Raw genomic sequence first — 21339 nt, 5'->3', positions numbered from 1 at the left:
TCACTGGAAGGCAAACGAAAACGTTATTATTGATTAAATAACCTTCTAGTGAATCAACATTGCGCATTTCCAAGTAATACAACCAGCATTTTAATCAAAACTGTATCAACATTTGAAAAGGAATGTGTATTTTTTGCAATTAACATTGGATTTTTCATTCTCGATTGGTAAAAAAACCTGATGTGATAGGGGAAAAGGGGGGTTATTTTTGAAAATGGCTGTACTCAATTGTATATAATCACTTTTCAGAAGTAAAACAGCTCTCAAAAAGTTTCATTTTGTAGACCTGTGTTCTTGTGATTTATCTTTATTCTGAATAATCATCACATTCACACGCACATTAAGGAAGACATTGGGAAAGTTGGAGTTGGTCTTTTACTGTTGTAATTTGAATCACAGAGTTGAAACAAAATTTCAGTCTTGAAGTCGATGAGCAGGGTAACTGTGGAATCACGATTCAACCTCCAAATCTCTTTAATCCAGAAATCCACAGTATAATCATTAATGTTCCCTTCAATTTATCCAATTTAATCATCCACAGAGACCACTTGAAGTTCGTTCAGTCAATTTTTTTTTTAACGCCTGATATCGCTTTAAGAAATTCCATAAATCCTCGCCATTAACCAATTAAATCTTTAAGTTATCTTTTAAAAAGGTATAATCTAACAATTAGTTTACTAGTTTAATCCTGCCTAAAACAGCCATTATCATTACCTCCAAAACACCCTTTTTCTGGCAAAACTTGCTGACAGTTACTAAGTTTTTTGGCAAAAAGAATGCAGAAAAAGGTTATCATAGTTGTAATATTTAGTTCTGGTGTAAATAGTTGTTGTCATTACCCAGTTAGCCATCGCTCATTCCTCGGCTATTTTTAGATAACCATTCTAGGCGATTACAACGCCAGTGTTCTTACGATTTACTTTCTTCGAGTAGCTAGTTCGAGTCTCTAGTTAGATACGAGTAAGTGTATTGGGAATGTGTTATAGCTGGATAACTTCTCCTCCCGGAGTATTTGCGTGCAAGTACTAGTGTCCAGTTTCAAGTGTTTTCTTATAGAGCGCAACCACGCTGGTATAATATATTTTATTTTATTGTTATTTTTTTATACAAAACATTTCATGAGTGTTTTTAGTTATGATAACCATGACACAAAAGATCAATACTTGTAGAACACCCATATCAATTTATAAATACCACTTTCCATTCAAGAAATCTGCCCGGATAATAATTGTAAGAGAAAACTGAAAACCAACCATTTTTTCTTCCTGGCCGAGTTGAACTTTTTAAGAAAATAAATAGCTGAGAGAATGCTCAACCGCAAAATGTGGTTATGTGGGTATGTAGCAGTTATCAGAAGTACAGGGTATTATCCTACTGGATTAGTTAGCTGTGAAATGCGGCAAGAAACCCAATGGCAACAAGCCAGAACCTTCATCAGTGTAACCCAGCGTTCCTCTGCTTATATTGTTGACAAGGTGGAAAAAAAAAGGAAGAAATGGTAGGCCTACAAAACATCGCATACCATGACAATAGGTCTATAAGTCCTCCCTATAGGGTAGAGTTTACTTTAAAGTGGTTTTTGCCTCCTCCTCTATAAGGGACAAAAGGAGCGGCAATACTTCTTTGAACTGTATCTGGCTGCGTAATACCATGCCTAGAGCACCACCAAAATCCTAGGATTAGCGGCCGTCTTTTGCAGCCAATAATCCTTAACTGTATATACCACAGTTATAAGCAGCAAAAAAAAAAAAAATCCCTTCAGAATTTAACCGATCTCCTTGAACTTTCAAGTCAGTATACCTGTACTTAGAGCCGTATCGGCAAGTCAATAGTTAAAAAGCATTGCAACTTATTGCTTACTTTATAAACCCACATTGCAATCCAAGTTAATACAGGAATATTTAAGCAATTTTACAGCCAAATCTAATGTCTGTTGACTCCAAAAATATCATTAAAATCAGTGAAGTCATTTTTGAAAATAATCAAAGAAAGACAAAGAAGGTATCAAATCAAATACGAATTCTTATTTACAATTGTAATCGACAGTACTAAACGAGTTCTGTGATGCAACTGATTAGAGATAATAATAACTCCCATTCAAAATTTTGGAATTGCCTAGTTACTTAGGGATTGCAACCAAGACTAGGAACGCAAGTATTTCACACGAATTGGGGTAATACGTAAAAATGCGTCAGATTTCTCTTATTAACAAAGCGGTTAATCGAATAAACTTGAGTTTATCATTTTATTCTGGCGTTTATTGTATTAATCATATTTTTATACTAGCTTGGACTTGATTTTGAAATTATACTACTCCTTAACAAAAACTTACTGTTTTAAAAGGGTTGATTAAACGCCAAAAGGTACACAAATCAGCAAGTACCCAACATTTTATTCATACTTCTAGTAAGTATAATATTTTTTAGAATGTATTAGATGTCACAGACCCTTGTGCTGGGCCTTATATCACCCATTAATATTTTTCTGTTAGATTAATAAAAGATGTATCTCATCATCATAGTTTGTATTAAAAAGGCATTTCATTTTAACTCTATTTCAAATTATTCTTGTGATTTATCTGTATCCTGAATAATCATCACATTCACTCGAATATTAAAAAGAAAAAAGGAAATTAGGAGTTGGTCTTTTACTGTTGTAAAAAAGTAAAGTAAAAGTAAAGTAACCGCCAATTTTTTTAGACGGGGCTTAACGTCCAACTACGAATTAGATATCGTGGACAGAGGCGACAAGCAAACATACTGTATATTTCTTTTATTAACCATTAAATAAAATCCAAGGCCTACCACCGGGAATCGAACCCAGTACCACAATACATATTAACTTCGCAGGTCTTTTTTATGATATATAAAGGTTATTTCGTTATTCTGACTTGCACGAAGAGCTCCATTGAATCCGAGCGGTCCTTGTGCCATTGTCTACGTGTATAATATTATGATTCATCACATTGTGGTATTACTTTTACTGTTGTAATTTGAATTACGAAGTTAAAACGAAATTTCAGTCTTGAATTCATCTTACGTGAGCACAAATTACATAGTTAATAACAAATAAATGATACTTGTAATTATAATTCATTCATTTTCATGGATACAAAATCATTTTATAGTTAAAACTTTGATCTTTTCTACAGTACAGGGAATCTCATAATTTGTATTTCTTTAAACAAAAGCTAAAACTTCACAAAATGTTGACCCTATCCCATTACCAGCATTAGAATGAAGTAATAAACATAGTTATTTGAATGTGCGATAAGAATAGAAGAAATTACTATGCACAATAGCAAGAACTGGTGCGGCATTGCGGTAGGGAGACGGCTTTTTAGAGTCTGGTGAAGCGTGAACACTAGGCCCCCGGAGTGTTGTTGTGGCGATTGCACCGCAACGGCGACCGACCGCGTCAACACTGCTCGCACAATCACCCTTTAATATAGCCTCTAGTAATATCACCGCTTCACTAACCACAATTTAAAGTTCTATTAAAAAGAAAGAAAGAGTGGTGGCCCAACTACCATCGGCTAATGACAAGCCTTAATAGGCACCCCCGAGTGTGTGTTCAACGTGCCTAACTAGGTCTGAAAACCTCATGCAGACAGAACTAAATAAAATAAAATAAAAAAAAGGGGAATATATAATATTAGAATTGTGATTGGGCGTGGGTTCTGCGACCCACAACAAAATCATCGCATAAGCTTGGGTAATGCCCCTTGTTCCTGCATATCATTATATGGGCTATTGTCGCCAAGGTGGCCCTTCTCAGATCTGGGTAGTTTTCTTAAACGTACTATTATGATGCTTCTATTTAGCACCGCAAACGTATTCGCTGCGGCTAGGTGTATTTTCTCCGGATTCGAGACGTTACGACTCTTATTACATTTTAATTCTATTAATTTTGGAAATTAATTTAAAAACGTTCACAATTCGGAAAATGGCTTTCGATTAGTTTTTTAAAAAATTTAATCCGAACTCAGTTCATTAAAAATTCAGCGTTCAATGCCACTTTATCTTCAAAATTATTTTGATTTCCACTGAATTCTACTGCAGGTGTGCAGCGTAAAGCCTTCTCTTTCGATTGCAGCGCCTCACGTGTTTGTAGAGAAATCTGTCTGACCGGAACAGTCGTTTGTGTAAGGAGGTGTTAGTTTCGTTTTGCCGAAAACATGATACTACACATGTAGTAGAGCAACGAATTGTCGTGAAATTTCACATCAAAACTTGTTAAAACCGCTACTGAAACTTATCTTTTATTAAAAGAAGTTTATGGCGATGAATGTTAATCATGTGCGCGAGTTTTTTGAGTGGTTCAAGCGTTTCCAAGATGGCCGATAAGACGTCGGAGATGATGACCGCCCGGGTCGCCCTTCCACGTCTAAAACGGATGAAAATATCGATTATAATTAATCAACATTACTACCGTGAGGTGCTGGCTCAACTCCGTGAAATAGTAAGGAAAAGACTACCCGATTGGTGGAAGAACAAGTCACGGGGTTCTCCATCAAGGACAACGCGCCAGCTCACACTGCATTGTCTGTCAAGAACAGTTTCTAGCCAAGTACATCATCCCAGTTTTAGGCCATCCTGACCTGGCCCCATATGACTTTTATCTGTTCCCCAAAGTCAAATCTGCATTAAAAAGGAACACGATTTCAGTCTGTTGAAACTGTGAAAGAAAAAGCGGCATGCGTCGTGCAGGAGCTGACAGAAAAAGACTTCCAGCATTGTTTCGAACAATGGTAAATTCGCATGGAGCGTTGTAGGGATAGGGGAGGGGTGTATATTGAAGGTGATAATAACTAAATATGTATAAATTTAAAATCAAATGTTTTACAGCAATAGTCTCGTTATTTAATAGCCACACCTCGTATAGGCTCGAAGCTTCTCTTTATCTATCATTATTCTTTAAGAACCTCGAGGTAAACACCGTGTCTAGCCCCAGTTTCCCTTAAAACTCCAAACAACTGAATCAAATTTAATTTTTATCTCCGCTTATTTCAGGAGCCACTGTATTCTGGAGTGTGGGTCTATGTCGGGGTTGGCACCCCAACGTAAATGTGAATGGTCGTATAAATGTTGGTGTAAATAATTATGTAAGTAGATGAGTAAGTTTTTATCTTAGATTAGGTTATTAATGCGATGCGAGGAATATCAGGTTCTTTATCACAAATCGCGATTACTGTTAGTAAATTAGTGAGTGAACGAAGGAAAGCATTTTAGGTATGATTTAAAGAGTGTGATTGTATTTATTGGGATAAAAGTATTTATAATGAACTAGTGTAGTGTCATTGAGCAACATTGTCAGGTGCGAAGGACCTTAGATGTCAGACACCTTTAAAAAGGACACAAAAAAAATAATTTTTTTATCAATCAACACTTTGAAACAGCACAGAATAAAAATTAAATAAATCTACACGTATAACAATAGTTTCGAGAAAAAATTGAAGCAGATGTTTTTGAATAATTTTAAACCCTGATTTAGACCCAAATCTCTCACTTGTGGCGTGCCCTCTACCAGGATTTAAGCGAAATAACCAAATTTTTACTCCCTGCAATTTTGCGTACTCAGGGGATTTCCGGCCCCCCCCCCCAAAAAAAATCGAAAACAATTACAATATCTCCTCTTTGTAACAGAGTGAAATGGCAAAAACTATATAGGGGAAACGCTCTGTATCTGCACGGCCTGTTAAGTCGTAAGTTAAATAAGTTATTAAACAAACCATTTTTGCATTTTAAGGTTAAGAACCCGCGGATTTTGGTTACCTTAATAATTGTAGCCCATGATAGTCATGCGAGTTCAGACCAGATCTTGTTTTATTGCTTTTTATTAAGTAAAATCAGCCGGAGGGTCGTTTAAGTGAATTAGTTTCAACTGATTTACAATGTAGTCGAATAAAAGGATTGTTAAATGAGTCCAGTTAAAAATAAAGAAAATACATAAAATGTGTATAGAAAAAAAAAGGTATCCAGATGGAGAATGGGGTAAGGGAAGACCCGGTAGAATAGAATGGAATGATCGTGGCAGACCACACCGCTGGACCCGCAGCGTTTTTCCACACTGCTTTCTTGATGAGGGGCTGTGGTGTAGCTGGCCATTGATTGGCCGCCTTGAATCCCCTCGGGCCAAGCCATTCAGAGCCGCTCACATGTGAAATGGCCTCGGCAGTCTCCCTTCCCAAAGCAAGAGCGGCATTCAATTTTAAATTTTAATTCCAACCGAATTTACAGCGAGGGAAGCGGTGATTTAGTAATGTAGACATTCCTCAACGCCCTCATCGTCGCAAACTCACACTGGAATACCGGGTGGGCACGCTTTTGTGTCTCTACCACACCCTCTTCTAAACCATATCGACCTTCCCCAAACCTCTTCTGAACTCTCTACACTGCCACAGTTGTGGCTAAAACTGTACATGTTTCCCTTAATAGAGTGTACTCTGTAGGCTAGTATGCATGAATTATAGAAAAATTTTAGCCACCTCATTTCACACTTTTCAAAATTCATTTTGATCCCATTTTCTGGGGAAATAGTTAACCAAAATTTTGAAATAACTTGAGTGAACACTAACACAAACCGCAATTCATTTAAATAAATTTACTTTGAGACTTAGAATTTATAATAAAAGATCGACGAATTTAATAAATACTCACTGTAATAAATAAAATTTTAGTGGATTATGGGCATCAGGTTTAAAATGGCCTCTTCGGCGGTTCTCGAAAGCGTCTTATAAACTGTTTTCTAAGATATTTATTTCGGGATTCCTGGGGATTTTGGCATCTCTCAGTCATAACGTAGTGGAAAGTAAAGTAATGCCTATTTTTTTGTTGGCACGCCTTTACGTGAATGAAAGCGAATAACAAACATTTTACAATAAATTATTATTTTTATTAACAATTAATTAAAAGCAAGGCGTAGAGAACGGGAATCGAAGTAACCACAATACATGTTAGCTTTACGGGACTCATTATCAAACTGTTCGGCTAACTTGGTGTTAAACTGACTTCCTATTCTACGCTACTAAATCCTAAAGATCTTTCCACATCCTTCAATTTCTTTAATTAAAATCTTAAGCGCATTCCTGGTCACAACTGTACTTCTAACCTTCCCACAGGATAGCAGCCTAATACCACAAAAGTGCCATTTCTCTTTGAAACTCCTTCCGTTAGTCTTCAAACCCGCCTTTACATTACTTCTAACTTCAGCTTGCTTTATAACGTATTGAGTTTTCTGTTTTCCACAATCTTATTTAATAATATGATTTTATATGTAATATGTATGTTTTAACTTCAAGTAATGTATAAATTGATCGACACTCAATGTACATTTGTAGCGATAATAATTTCACTCTTAAACTTTAATTAGCACGAAAAAGCGATTGTTACCAAGTGCACTTTGAAAATTGAAAATTCCTTGAGTGAACAAATTTTAAATTGGTTAAGGTACCTCGATAGGATCTAAAATAAGTTTTTCGATAATGTAAGCCACCCGAACAAGTGATACTTAATTGAATCGATTTTTCGCAATGCCTCCTCTATCGGATTGACTATCTTTGATTAAATTCTACACCTATTCTTTCAACTTTTACCCCGTCATTCCAACTATCAGTTTTTTCATCAGTTTATACCTCTATTAACGGAAGAAAGAGTCAAAATTATTGCGGGAAATAGAGAAACAGTGTAATTTCTGAGCTTTCAAGAGATAAAACAAAGCGCTTACACCCACCTTTCAATTGCTGGGTCTTCCAAGGTTAATCCGACTAGATCAAGGCCGAAAATGGTGTGAGACATTATATGATCATTGTGACTTACAGCGTCTTCACCGTTCGGCATAATTGAAGCTCGAATTTCCCCAACACAACAACACTTCAGCCCAGAACATTATATGGTCAATCAGACTGAGAGATTCTTTGGTTTGTTGTGCAGAGACGGAAGTAAGAGAAATGTGGAAGCACAGGAAGGATGTCCTGTGTGTTTGCTTTAATAAGGGGAAAGCGCAGTGTGGGTACAAAATCCCAAAACAACTAGAAGCGGCTGGCGTGCGCAGGGAACGTGTGCGAGTCGATAAATTGCGAGTCAGAGCTGGTTACAGCACTCGCTAGCGTGCTCTCAGCTTGGATGTGAGGGTCCAGGACAAGTGCTCTATTAGACAGTGTGCCCATGAGCTTGTAGTTTTGCTGTTAGCTACTCACTCGCAGAGACCCACAGTACGACAACAGTGTGAGGGTTATCAACTTCACCAGCCACTCTTCAACTTTTCTGTTATAACAATCCAGATACCAACATTTGCCTCTTTGTTGTTTATCTATTCCGGGCACAGGCGCCAGAGTATCACTATCTCTTGCCAAGTTTCTATTCTTAGAATTTGGAAGTATGGTTATCAGTCAGTATTTTTGAACAAGTTCTTCAAAGTTAAGGAAAGTAATCGCCTATTTTTTTCTGGCATAACGTCCAACTACGTATTAATTAGGTGCAGTGGTCAGGGACGGAAGCTCCATACTTTACTATAAACAGTTTTTCCTAACAAATAAAAAGTAGTCATACGCGGGATTCGAACTGGGGATCTCCCACTCACAAAGCCACGCTCTTGACCACTAGACCAACACCCGCCCAAGTACTCCAAAATTATATCGTTTCCCAGAAAGATAATAAATCCTAACTTTTTTATACTTTCTCTTACTTTAGTAAGTAAGGGAAAGTACTGTAATCGTGCTGCCAGTCGCTTTTGAATTTTTCGTTGTATCATGAAATATCTGATTACGAAAAAGTAGTTTTTTTAAAAAAAATGCTTTGTGTGAGTATGATTTAACGCAATTACCAAAAATTGCATTATCAGGATTTTCTCGAAGATAACTCCTATGATTTCTCTTAACTCGTACTAATTGTATTTAGAGCTAAACTTAATCGGAAAACTTGATTAGGCAAACATCCAAAATAAGGGTGCCATCTGCGCTAATCCATGGCTTTAACTTCTATGTGCAGTTGAAGGGGAAGAAATAAGTTCCTAAAATCCAATTTAAAGCAAATTCCTAAACCGCAAGTACCTGTTTACTCAAGGAATTGTTTACTTTCTCGAAAATGGTTCCTAGGTTTTTCTCTAAACTCGATTTACACATTACATAGTATTATATAATAATTTATTATTTTTATTTCGAAAATTCGTTTTAGGGCAAATCTGGGAAATAAATAATTACTTCTTAAGGTTAAATTTCAGTGTAAGTTACTGTTATAAACTGTGTAAGAATTAAATACAATCCCAAATGTTAGAAGATTAAAGAACTAACAGAAAATTGCTGATTAATCCTTTGTTTTTCGCAATGACTGAAGCGATAAAAGGTCCACCCTTGTTGTAACATTTAGCCCTGGTCTACATTACAGTTGTCATTGCTCCAAATCACTGTTTTTCCAGCAAAACTAGCTGATAGTTCCTGATTTTTCCTTCGTTTTTCGCATTGAATGAAGTGAAAAAGATCCACCCTAGTTGTAACATTTAGCCCTGGTCTACATTACAGTTGTCATTGCTCCAAATCACTGTTTTTCCAGCAAAACTAGCTGATGGTTCCTGATTTTTCCTTCGTTTTTCGCGATGAATGAAGTGAAAAAGGTCCACCCTAGTTGTAACTTTTAGCCCTGGTCTACATTACAGTTGTCATTGCTCCAAATCACTGTTTTTCCAGCAAAACTAGCTGATGGTTCCTGATTTTTCCTTCGTTTTTCGCGATGAATGAAGTGAAAAAGGTCCACCCTAGTTGTAACATTTAGCCCTGGTCTACATTACAGTTGTCATTGCTCCAAATCACTGTTTTTCCAGCAAAACTAGCTGATAGTTCCTGATTTTTCCTTGGTTTTTCGCAATGAATGAAGTGAAAAAGGTCCACCCTAGTTGTAACATTTAGCCCTGGTCTACATTACAGTTGTCATTGCTCCAAATCACTGTTTTTCCAGCAAAACTAGCTGATAGTTCCTGATTTTTCCTTCGTTTTTCGCAATGAATGAAGTGAAAAAGATCCACCCTAGTTGTAACTTTTAGCCCTGGTCTACATTACAGTTGTCATTGCTCCAAATCACTGTTTTTCCAGCAAAACTAGCTGATGGTTCCTGATTTTTCCTTCGTTTTTCGCGATGAATGAAGTGAAAAAGGTCCACCCTAGTTGTAACATTTAGCCCTGGTCTACATTACAGTTGTCATTGCTCCAAATCACTGTTTTTCCAGCAAAACTAGCTGATAGTTCCTGATTTTTCCTTCGTTTTTCGCAATGAATGAAGTGAAAAAGATCCACCCTAGTTGTAACTTTTAGCCCTGGTCTACATTACAGTTGTCATTGCTCCAAATCACTGTTTTTCCAGCAAAACTAGCTGATGGTTCCTGATTTTTCCTTCGTTTTTCGCGATGAATGAAGTGAAAAAGGTCCACCCTAGTTGTAACATTTAGCCCTGGTCTACATTACAGTTGTCATTGCTCCAAATCACTGTTTTTCCAGCAAAACTAGCTGATAGTTCCTGATTTTTCCTTGGTTTTTCGCAATGAATGAAGTGAAAAAGGTCCACCCTAGTTGTAACATTTAGCCCTGGTCTACATTACAGTTGTCATTGCTCCAAATCACTGTTTTTCCAGCAAAACTAGCTGATGGTTCCTGATTTTTCCTTCGTTTTTCGCGATGAATGAAGTGAAAAAGGTCCACCCTAGTTGTAACATTTAGCCCTGGTCTACATTACAGTTGTCATTGCTCCAAATCACTGTTTTTCCAGCAAAACTAGCTGATAGTTCCTGATTTTTCCTTGGTTTTTCGCAATGAATGAAGTGAAAAAGGTCCACCCTAGTTGTAACATTTAGCCCTGGTCTACATTACAGTTGTCATTGCTCCAAATCACTGTTTTTCCAGCAAAACTAGCTGATAGTTCCTGATTTTTCCTTCGTTTTTCGCAATGAATGAAGTGAAAAAGATCCACCCTAGTTGTAACTTTTAGCCCTGGTCTATATTGCAGTTGTCTTTACCCCAAATCACTCTTTTTACGGCCAAACTTGCTGATAATTGCTAATCCTTCTTCATTTTTTGAAATGAGTCTTCAGAAAAGGGTCAACCCCAGTTCTAGCACTTGGCACTGGCCAATATAGTGGTTGCCATTATATCAAAACCCTTTTAGTGACCAAACTAACAAGTTGTTTCTTATATTTTCCTTCATTTTTCAATATGTACGAGTATATCCAAAATACGTTTACTTAACTTCTATTAATTAGCAAAGGTGTGGAGGAAATAATCAATTTTGCTTGTATTTATTTAAGACGCGTTAGCAGTTTAGGTTACTGGCGTTTACGGAGCTCTTTTTCAGTGCCCTGCCAACCTCCGGACAGTGTTCTCTTCTTACAGACATCACTTTCCATTACTAGATAGTGGAAGTGTAAAATACTTCCAGGAACAGAAAATCTATGGAGCCCCCAGTTGGATTTGGATCCAAATACAAATGGTATTTGCTCCTCTTAGGTACCATTTTTGGATTCTAAAGATTTGGCTACCTGCCTAGTAATGATACGGTGGGTTAAATATGTTGCTAACCTCGCGAGTTGGCTGCAAATCAGTGGAATAGTTAAACAAATAAATCTTACATCTATGAGGTTGAAGGAAGAGTTCTATTAGTGGTTACAACAGATTTTTTGGGGGGGTTTTAACTGGCTTAAAAAAATAAAATAGAGGGACCATTTCTAATTGTGAAGAGTGCATGTTTTGCATAGAACATTAACATGCAACTGCTTCGAACGGCTTGACAATGAATAAACAGTCGGCACAGATAGATGACGCATACAGTATTAATCTAGGGGCTAGGATTGTGTTAGCCCTTACAGTGGCGTAGCTTGTAGCACTGTGCCAGAGCAACGAAACCTGCCCTCTAGTGGGGAGGCAGAGATGTGCCGTCTGGTGGGGGAAGGCCGCCATCTTGGACCGAACGATCTCCACAGCTGGGCCCGCTGCTAGCTTGTTTATATCTGTATACATGTTTGGGGTGACAGTGCGCTGCTCTGCCAAGAGATGCAATCTAGTTCCTCCATTATCTTCCAAACCCCTTACACCTCAAATTATATTTCTCACATCCCCTGGAGTAACCCTCGGCTATCTAGGCCGCCCCTCTAGCATCCCCGGTCGCTAGCTTTCTATCAGATATTCATTTTCATTCGCTAACCGATTCTTCACAGTTTGATGAGCCAGTCATTCGTTACTTCGCAGCAAAACAGATACTTTGTTAACAATTTTCTTAATCAAGGGCATTTGTTTTTCTTTTATCATTACTTTTAGGCAAAAATAAATTACAATCGTCCGTAGGTATACTTTGAATGTTGAATTACTTTCCTAATTTAAGAAAAGGAGTTACGATGTTAACACTAAATCAGCAAAGTTAGTTTATGAAAATAAGCGACCATTTCCAGCTGAAGGAAAGATCTATTGTTTTGTGACACAATATACTAAGTTGTCACGATCACAGTGCTTCCTCTTAGCATTTAGCAAGAGAACTACTCTCTAACGTGCCATTTAGTAACTTAAGTGTAGTGTAACTTAACGGTCTTACCACCTATAAACATGTAAAAGGTTTAAATTTATTACTAAAATTCAGAATCTAGTTGAAAATGGCGCCTACAAATTTCTGTAATCTTAGAACTACAATTTTTATTTGGAAATTTATTTCAGAACAGTAATGGGAAGAAAAAAGAGTCGTCTTTTCTTCTAAGCTAAGGATTCAAGATTGGCGAGGAATCGGTCCAAATAAAAACAACAACTCGTCTTTTTGCCAACGTTTCGACAAATATATTGTCCTCTTCAGGGCCTGGATATTACAAATACACAAATACAAACAATTTAGAGATTCAGTAACATAGAAAATCAGTAAAAAAACAGTAATATAAAAATAAAATACAAATGATTTGGTTCTTATGTTATTTAGTTCTTAAGGGTTTTTGGTTTTTCCGGCTTTTTTGTATTAAAAGAAATTTCCCTTTGTCTAGTTTATTTACTCTTTTGTCAAAATTGAACATTGTAATTAGTCTATTGTATCTGTCCTATTGTCATTACCAAAATTCCCTTGTAAGTCCCGCTATATCTGTATATATATACCTGTTCTCCAGTTCTGGCTCTTAGTTTCTGTAACTCAACCAACCCGCATAGCCACGTAAGTTTTCAATAATTATAAAGAATTTATTGTATTTTATTTTTATATTACTGTTTTTTTACTGATTTTCTATGTTACTCAGTCTTTAAATTGTTTGTATTTGTAATATCCAGGCCCCTGAAGAAGACAATATATTTGTCGAAACGTTGACAAAAAGACGAGTTGTTGTTTTTATTTGGACCGATTCCTCGCCAATTTTGAATCCTTAGTTTAATAATTTACGGTCACGAAGCCTATATATTCATATTTAGAACACTGAGATATGTTTTTCTGCTAAGGTATGATTTTAGTATGATCTACGAATTTATAAAATTGGTAATGTTAGTAATGATTTGAAGGTTTCAAAAAGTCGAAGTTTGAGCTGTTTATATTTTTTTCTGCATTCATGGGCCAGAATTTACTTGTTACAAATATCATTTGATGCATATATTGAATCAAATAAGAACAAATAAATTAAATAAGAAAACGAAAACGTTTAACCCGAAGCTGGTTGTGGCGCCGTTTTCTATAGCCGGTCCTGTTTCTGGTTGATTTGGCGACACGTGTTTAAAATGTATAATATTGGTGTCAACCGATTGTTTTAGTTCACATTCTAAGTTAAAAAAATCAAATCAAAAATACAACACAAAATCTTGCGTATTTACACTCTATTTTTAATTCATCGCATCGCCCGTTAGAGATTATCAGTTTCATCTTACCAGACGAAAATTGCGTTAATCTTACTGGTTGTATTAAATCTTACAGAAAATATAGTCTTTTAACAACTACAACATGGGTTAATGGTGTGACATTAGTTTAGGTAATATACTTTAAAAACTGTATATGTTCGCTGTCAACAAAGTTTCCATGTTAGCCAATTGAACATGTCACAACTAATTTTGTCTACACGTTCCCTTGCCAATGAATATCTTCTGAGAACAGACACAACTTGTTGTTTGTTAACATTTTTCAGACCTACGGACTTATTTCCTGCTACTAGAGGTATTATTCAGACTGAAACTGTTTCATTGTACTCTAGTAATCACTGGCAAACACAACAATATGCTTTACTGCAAAAAGAAAAAAAAAATTTTAGCTATAATTTGCCAGATGTGTGTACCCTCTCCAGGCCAATGTCCGGGTCCATTGTTGTATTCAATAAATTGTATGCTCCTTTAACGGAGTTCATGAAGATAATTTTTATATTGCTGGGATTCAAATTTGATATTTAAGTGTTCCGTGTAACTAGTAGATAATCTTTATGAAATCTATTAGAGTGGTATATCAATCACAGAAAAATGTCGACCTATTCTTGAAATTAGCACTTCTCTTTCCGCAATTAATTTAATCTTCAACATTCAATATTTAAAACGGTCAGAGCATTTTTTTATCGTGCACTGCCTACCTCTAGACCTTGTTCTCTCGTTAACACACTACACTTGTTGTTGTTAATCACCAGGCTAAATTGTTTTGTTTGTACAGAGTTCAACTTAGCTTACAAACAGCTCCAGCTAAAATTTTCTGCTCTCTTTAAAACTATTCTCGTCAATACGGTTTCCCTAAAATTCATTTCAACCAACTTTATAGTTATAACTACACCTTTAAGTTATCCAGTGGCTCCAAAATTCGAAATTTTGTTTTAGAGAACTTTAAACTCGAGTGGAGTTAAATGTTTTTAATGAATTGGTTTAAATGTCTATGGAGAATATTTTTAAATTATATCAGCTACAAGAATAAATACTATAATCAAATAAAATCAGGATATGAAGGTATGTACTCGAAGACCATAAAAGATAACATGTTTTGCTTTTACGGTAAATACACCTATTGCATAAATTACATGTTGAAGCGCTGAATGCAGCTGTTTAGATAGCATTAATATTTTCAGTGCAATATCAGTCTTAGAAGTAACTGTATAAGCAGTTACGAGATGGTAAAAAGAAACCAATTTGCTAGCTGAGTAAACAGACAGTATTGGAACAGAAAAGCGGAATGAAGCAGTTAAAAAAAATATCAAAGTTATCCAAACTTTTTTTACAAATAAAATCTGCTACTTTGACAAACTTCACAAGAATTGTTGAATTATTTACTTTAACGATATGGAACCATTTGTCAAACCAATTGTCAATTTAAAATAATCTTTTTATTAAATAATAAATGCCATGTCAGTATACTTTTCTTTACTGTTCTGCTTGCTAGTTTGCATTCCATGGATTTTTTAATGAAATAATCCATGAAAAAACAGAAAAAGAAGATTCGAGACTCCACTTTCTCGACTGATAAGTGTATTTTTTTTGCAACAACCCAGTTCTAATAGATTTTGAAAAAAAAGTTGCCGAAAATGAGCAAAAACGGCTTTTTTAAAAATAAAATCTAAGGCCTAAACAGGGAATCGAATCTACTAAACCAACAATACATCTTAGTTTTGCGGGTCTAGCCTATCACCACTCGGCTATCGTGGCGCCCTTTTAAGCGAATAAATGTAAATATTAACTTTTTTTTGTAATGGAGATCCTAACATCATTTATTGAAGAATTTGAAAACGACATTTACAAGTTAGGTCTCCAAAATTATAGTGAATGAAATTCGTGAGAGGGTTTACCCTTGATTTTCCTTCTGTTCAGGGGAATTAGAGATTATGATGAAGAGCGTCTTACAAAGCTGAGTTTTCTTGATATTTTATTTATTTTTTTACAACGGTATGAAATTTAACATGTCAGTTAAAAAGGGAAAAGCGTATAGCGCAGTCGCCGTATAGTCGATATTTAGAGAGAGGTAGCTATGGCGAGCAGAGAGTGAATACGAACACACAGGCCCGCTGTAAAATCCACCCCAGATTAAAATCAGAGGAAATTGTACTGAAGTATATTTTCATATAAAAAGCTGGGTGCTGTTTAGCGAGCGAGGGAGCTGTGTGTCCCTTCTGCAGCACCCAGCTCGCTCGGGAAACCTCCCTCCGTCCACTCAGTGACAGGATGTTGCGGGGCGACACAGTAGACAGAAAGCTCTGTAGCGGCGGGAGGTGATTTCCAAAACGGGCGTGCTCTGACGGGGTGCCAACTGCCGAGGGTAACGTGCAATGCATTATGGATCATCGTCGGGCTCGCAGGGGGCAGGCCGACCGCAGAAAATGGCGGAAGCGAGAAGTTCAGTCTACTTCCTTGCTGACATCCAACCAGAGTGTTCTATATCTGCTTCACCCACTACCACCGCCCGAGAATATCGTTTCTTTACTGTGTCTCGGCTTCTTGACTCTCTGCTATTCTTAATTACTCCATGACACCTAATTAAGCAACACACCGTTACCTATTATCATAAAGTTATCTAGTGTTAAAATCGAATTCATCTACATACATTAATTCATACTTGTCAGAAAATTAACACCGCACATGTTTTATAAGAATTGTGGTTTAGATTTATGATTGGGTCTGACATTCAGGTAGCCAGCGCCTTCTATTACCAAGAGAAATCAAACTCTTAAGATTCCCTAGCACTCCTCAAAAATGTTCCAAACAAGTTAAGATCAAAAAACTGTAATAGTTACACAATAAGACAAACAATTTCAGTCACGCAAATTTTTGTAGGATTCAGAATGTTGGAAAAAATTATTATTATTAATTTAACGTATAAGTTAGAACCGTGAATTGAAACTGAACTAGAATTAGACTGAACTGGACTGTAAATAGAACTGAAATGGTACTCTTTCTTTCAAAGAAGCGGCATTGCAATCACATATTAAAAAACTTGATTTTCACTTAAAATATTTGATAATAACGTAAAGTAATTGCCTATTTCTTCTGGCCGATTCTACGTCTAACTACCAAATTATGTTTTCATGGACGTTCTAGCAAACATACTTTACTGCAAATTCCTTTTATTATAACCATTAAAGCCTAGACCGGGAATCAAAAACCAGTACCACAATACAACTTTTGTTAGCCTTAGTTCTAAACGATCGGCTAACGTGGTGGTGCCTTTAAAATATTTAATAAATCGCATATTTAATTCTTATTTACATTATATGGCGTCAAGAGCGTAAATTATACGAAAATGGCTCTCTAAAGAGAAGGTTAACCATTCCTTACTAGAAGTGTCCAATTTAGAATTTTCTAGGGTAATTGTTTTTAGTTATTGATTGTAATGAAATTAAAAAACAAAACTCTTTGAAAGAAAATCTTAAAAACTAAATTTTCTGCTATTTTTCGTATTTTATAATAAAATAGTTACTTTGGGTACACATAGCCACCCATAAATCGCTTTATTTTGTAGTCAGGGGACCTTCAAATGGATATTAGTTGTTGAAATTGCATGTAAAACAAAAAACGAGCATGCACGATTGCAATATTTAGCTCTTCCTTTTCCTTGCTTTGCAAAATTGAACAAAAGCCAGGCTTAGCAAAAAAATAAGCCGTGCCACTGGCTAGCAAATAGATAGCAATAGATCTGGAGAATTGATAAGTGATGATAAAAGAGACTGGGCTAAAGTCTTTTGTCTAACATTTCTTCAAGAAACAAGTTAAGCTGAATGTACAGCATTGCAGAGTTTTCTAGACTAGTTCGAACTAGAAAACTATTCCATTATCTAGTATCTGTAAGTCTAGGATTTATAGTTTTTTTGCACGTTCTACATAGATGTCAATATTGTTCGAATGTCCATTCTACTATTCTGCACTATTTCCACTTCGCTAAGCGCTAAATACTAAGTTAGTTCTTCCGATCTTATCACTCCGTTAAAACATTAAAGTTGTCTTCAACCCTTCCAATGGACTGTAAACATCAGATGGGAACCACTTTCATCTTACTGCAATAATTTCAGTTCTATTTAAATTTAAAAAAACTATAATGTTGCCTGTTTAGACAATAAGGTTCGTTCTTTCTTTATGGGTTAGATTTATGGTTGGGTCTACACCAAAAATTAAAATTTATTATTATTACAATTAAATATATGTTTTGTACTTACCGAGGGTATATTATCGTTCGTGCAGATCCCTTCCGATAACAATCGATCTCGTATTTCCCAAGCGAATATCGATGGGCATTCCCTTTTATAATCAGCAATCTTGGTAACTACACCATTAGTAGCCACCCTGGGTTTAGAACCGCCAATGGCTCTGGGTTTTATTGAACCAGTTTCGTAATATCTGAAATAAACAGAAGAAAATAACAAATTAGCGATTTAGCCTCAAATCGATTGCATTTTATTTAAAAATAAATAAATACAAATTATTGCTAATACTCGTAGTTGAGTTTTTGTGTTGCTTTCAGCCACTTTGTCTTAAATATTGCTATTTGAATTAGTTTTTTTCCATTTATGAAAGCTTAGTATATGTACCGCCGAGCTGTTTTGTCTCTACTAAAGTCATGTAAGAGTGATGATTGGAAAACTAAAGTCCATCTCTACGATTCTATCTCTGGTGCTTCTTTATCTGTCGGAAATTTGGGGTTCGAGCTATACTCATATCCTAGAGAGAGGGCAATTAAGATTTATAAAGGTTTTGTTACACCTGCCCAAATGTACGCCTGACTCATATGTCAGACTTGAAGCTGGCAGACGTCATGTTCAGTGTAAAATCTTTACGCGGATGTTAAACTGGTGGGAATCTTTGATGGAGATGCCTGAATACAGACTACCTAAGTTGTGCTACTCCAGATTGTTGGAATTAAGAAGTTTCAGTATGCCATATAACTGGGTGACAGAATTGAGAAGGTATCTGATTTCCATCGGTGCAGAAGATATTTGGCAATCTCAGAATCTTGAGTCACTTAAAGAGAATCGACACAATATGTTGGATTCTTTTAGAAATAATCTATTTAGCCGTGATATCAATATAGTTTTAAACAGTCGCTACAATACTGTCTATAGAAATATTTGCAGCTTCTCTTTTTCTTGCGAATCTTATCTCAGACTAAATACTCACATCAATAAACTAAGATTGATAGCCCAAGTACGTTTAGCTTACAAAAAAAGTTCTAGTATTTATCTGAATAAAAATAAATTTCAGTTCGATTCCAGCCACTCCTGTAAGCTGTGCACTTTAAATGAACCTGATGATTTAGCTCATAGCATTTTAATTTGTCCAATTTTTACATCAATAAGAGAAAAATATTTATACAAATATATTTCAAATCACAATCGGGAGGAGCAATTAATAAATTTGCTGAGTTTCCTGGAGCCAGGACATTTAGACAAACTAAATGATATTTTCCTATATTTTGTTTATCTTTTTAAAATAAGGAAATTGTTTATTTAGCGGTAATTGTTCAATTGTTCATTATAATTTGAATATTCCAAGTAGTCTATTTTATTTATTTTCTTGTTAATTAACCATTATTTCTATAAATATTTTTATTACTATTATTAAGAAGTTTTCATTCATCAATATTTTTTCATTTGCAGGAAGTATTTTTAGTTTGTTATTTTGTAAATATTCTTAGTTATAGACTCTTTGTTCTTTTCTGTACATTTCAAATTTAGTTAGCATTCTTTTATCTTTTCTGCATTGAATTTGCATTTTTGTTTGTTTTTTGATTGATTTATTTTTTGTTTTGTTCTTTTTTGTTCTATGAATTGTTTAATTAATAGGCCAACCCCCTCTGTATGTCTTGTTGACTAGAACAGAGGTAAATGTAAATAAAATAAATAAAAAATAAATTTATGAAAGCTGAGTTAGTCATTTAAAGTTTTCTTCTATTTAAATTCATTTCAATGAACAGTGAAATGACAAAGAATAACTTATTGCTTTAATAGCACTTCACAAGATGGACAGATCAACTTCAAGAATTTTGCCTCACAGCTTGTTCTAGGTACAAGTCATATGTTTGTCAATTATAAAATAGATTCATCATTCCTTCTCTTTCAATATCGTCCGCCCTCGTACTTTTCTTGTAAAAACGTATTGTCAGGAACCTGAGTAAAAAATCTAATAGCTAATAATTCAAAAATAATTATCGAACTAATTAATATATATCTTCAGGCGCCACGGTAGCCGAACGGTTAGAGGCGAGGCCCGCAAAGCTAATATGTATTTTAGTAGTACTGGGTTCAATACACAGCCTAGGTGTTGGATATTATTTAATAGTTAATATGAGAACTTTACAGTAAAGTATGTTTGCTAGCCCCTTCTGTCCTCGACACCTAAATTAGGTAGTTGGACGTAAAGTCTGCCTGAAAATATAGGCATTCTTTTTTTAAATCTAAACTTTTACTTTTCTTGTCGTGTTAATGAATTCAGTTTGTTCATCTCTGAACAATAAGTTTTTTTCCCTTCCTTACGTACTTAAAAGTATCGATACTTTTTTTGAATGTTGTCTGTAAAGAGAGAACATGACGCTCCTCTATTTCGATGTATAGCGTTGAGACCGCCCAAAAGGCACATCTACATGAAATTCCGAATCGAATGATACCTTATTCGTGAAAATCGGTTCGCGCGTTTTGGGCGCTACATTGTTTACCAAAAAAAAAGGTAACAACAACAATAATTTTTGAAAATGCCGTTTTGGCCCATTTTCAGCATCGTTTTTCTAAATAAATAATTAATATGCATTGTTGTAACGAGGATTTTTCCCTATATTTTAAAGAAAATTTGGGACTTTTATCTTTTATAGAAAAAAAGAGAATAAAATTGTCATAGTTGGGTGTTTTTCAAAGTTACGCTTTTTCCGTGCACTTTTTGACGATCAACCCCTTATAAAACAGTCCTACTGGACAATTTTAATCCAATATTATCTTAGCAATCCTTGAAGCAAAATTTTTGATGCAGCATAAATGCATCAGTAGGATAAGTAATTAATAGTTTAGTAAAAAAATGATAATTTTTTCCCCCCTCTTGCGGAGACACTTATCAGTTAAGGAGATACAAATTACCTGCCGAGTATCTTTGAGACACAGCCATTGGAAACTTGAAGGATTCTCGAGATGTCACAAGGACGGGCTCCAGAGTGTGCTAGCTCTACAATCTTCTGCCTAGTAGAATCGGGCAGCGGTCTGCCATTCACATAGACTCCTCCCAGCTGGTTGATGCCCGAATGTCCGGCTGTACTGCAACCAAACAGCGAGCCCTGGGCCATCGCCTGCCTGCAAAAATTCGCCCATCAAAATTATTGTGATAGATAAGCAAATCTAATCACATTTTATTTATTTATTTTCTAAAATTAATTAGAAAAATATGGCGCTAAACAAGTATCAGTACACGGATTT

At 35.6% G+C, this 21339-nt stretch overlaps 1 protein-coding gene across 3 annotated transcripts in view; it reads right to left on the bottom strand.

The window, feature by feature from the left end:
• Positions 1-21339, bottom strand: part of toy (paired box 6 protein twin of eyeless) — a 135188-nt gene that overhangs the window by 66124 nt on the left and 47725 nt on the right. For 2 of the 3 annotated variants that reach the window (XM_074143245.1, XM_074143246.1), the window contains 2 exons: positions 21007-21216; positions 18103-18283 (listed from right to left, as the gene is read on the bottom strand). In XM_074143245.1, the coding sequence (XP_073999346.1) occupies positions 18103-18283; positions 21007-21216 (391 nt within the window). The remainder of the gene's footprint in view (positions 1-18102; positions 18284-21006; positions 21217-21339) is intronic. The other variant, XM_074143247.1, reaches the window with a different exon arrangement.

This window comes from Rhodnius prolixus, unplaced genomic scaffold, assembly GCF_049639745.1.
Source record: "Rhodnius prolixus isolate KJV_2025 unplaced genomic scaffold, Rpr scaffold_12, whole genome shotgun sequence".
Classification (NCBI taxonomy): domain Eukaryota; kingdom Metazoa; phylum Arthropoda; class Insecta; order Hemiptera; family Reduviidae; genus Rhodnius; species Rhodnius prolixus.
Note: the sequence above shows the minus strand (reverse complement) of the source record. Positions and strands in the feature narration are given on the sequence as shown.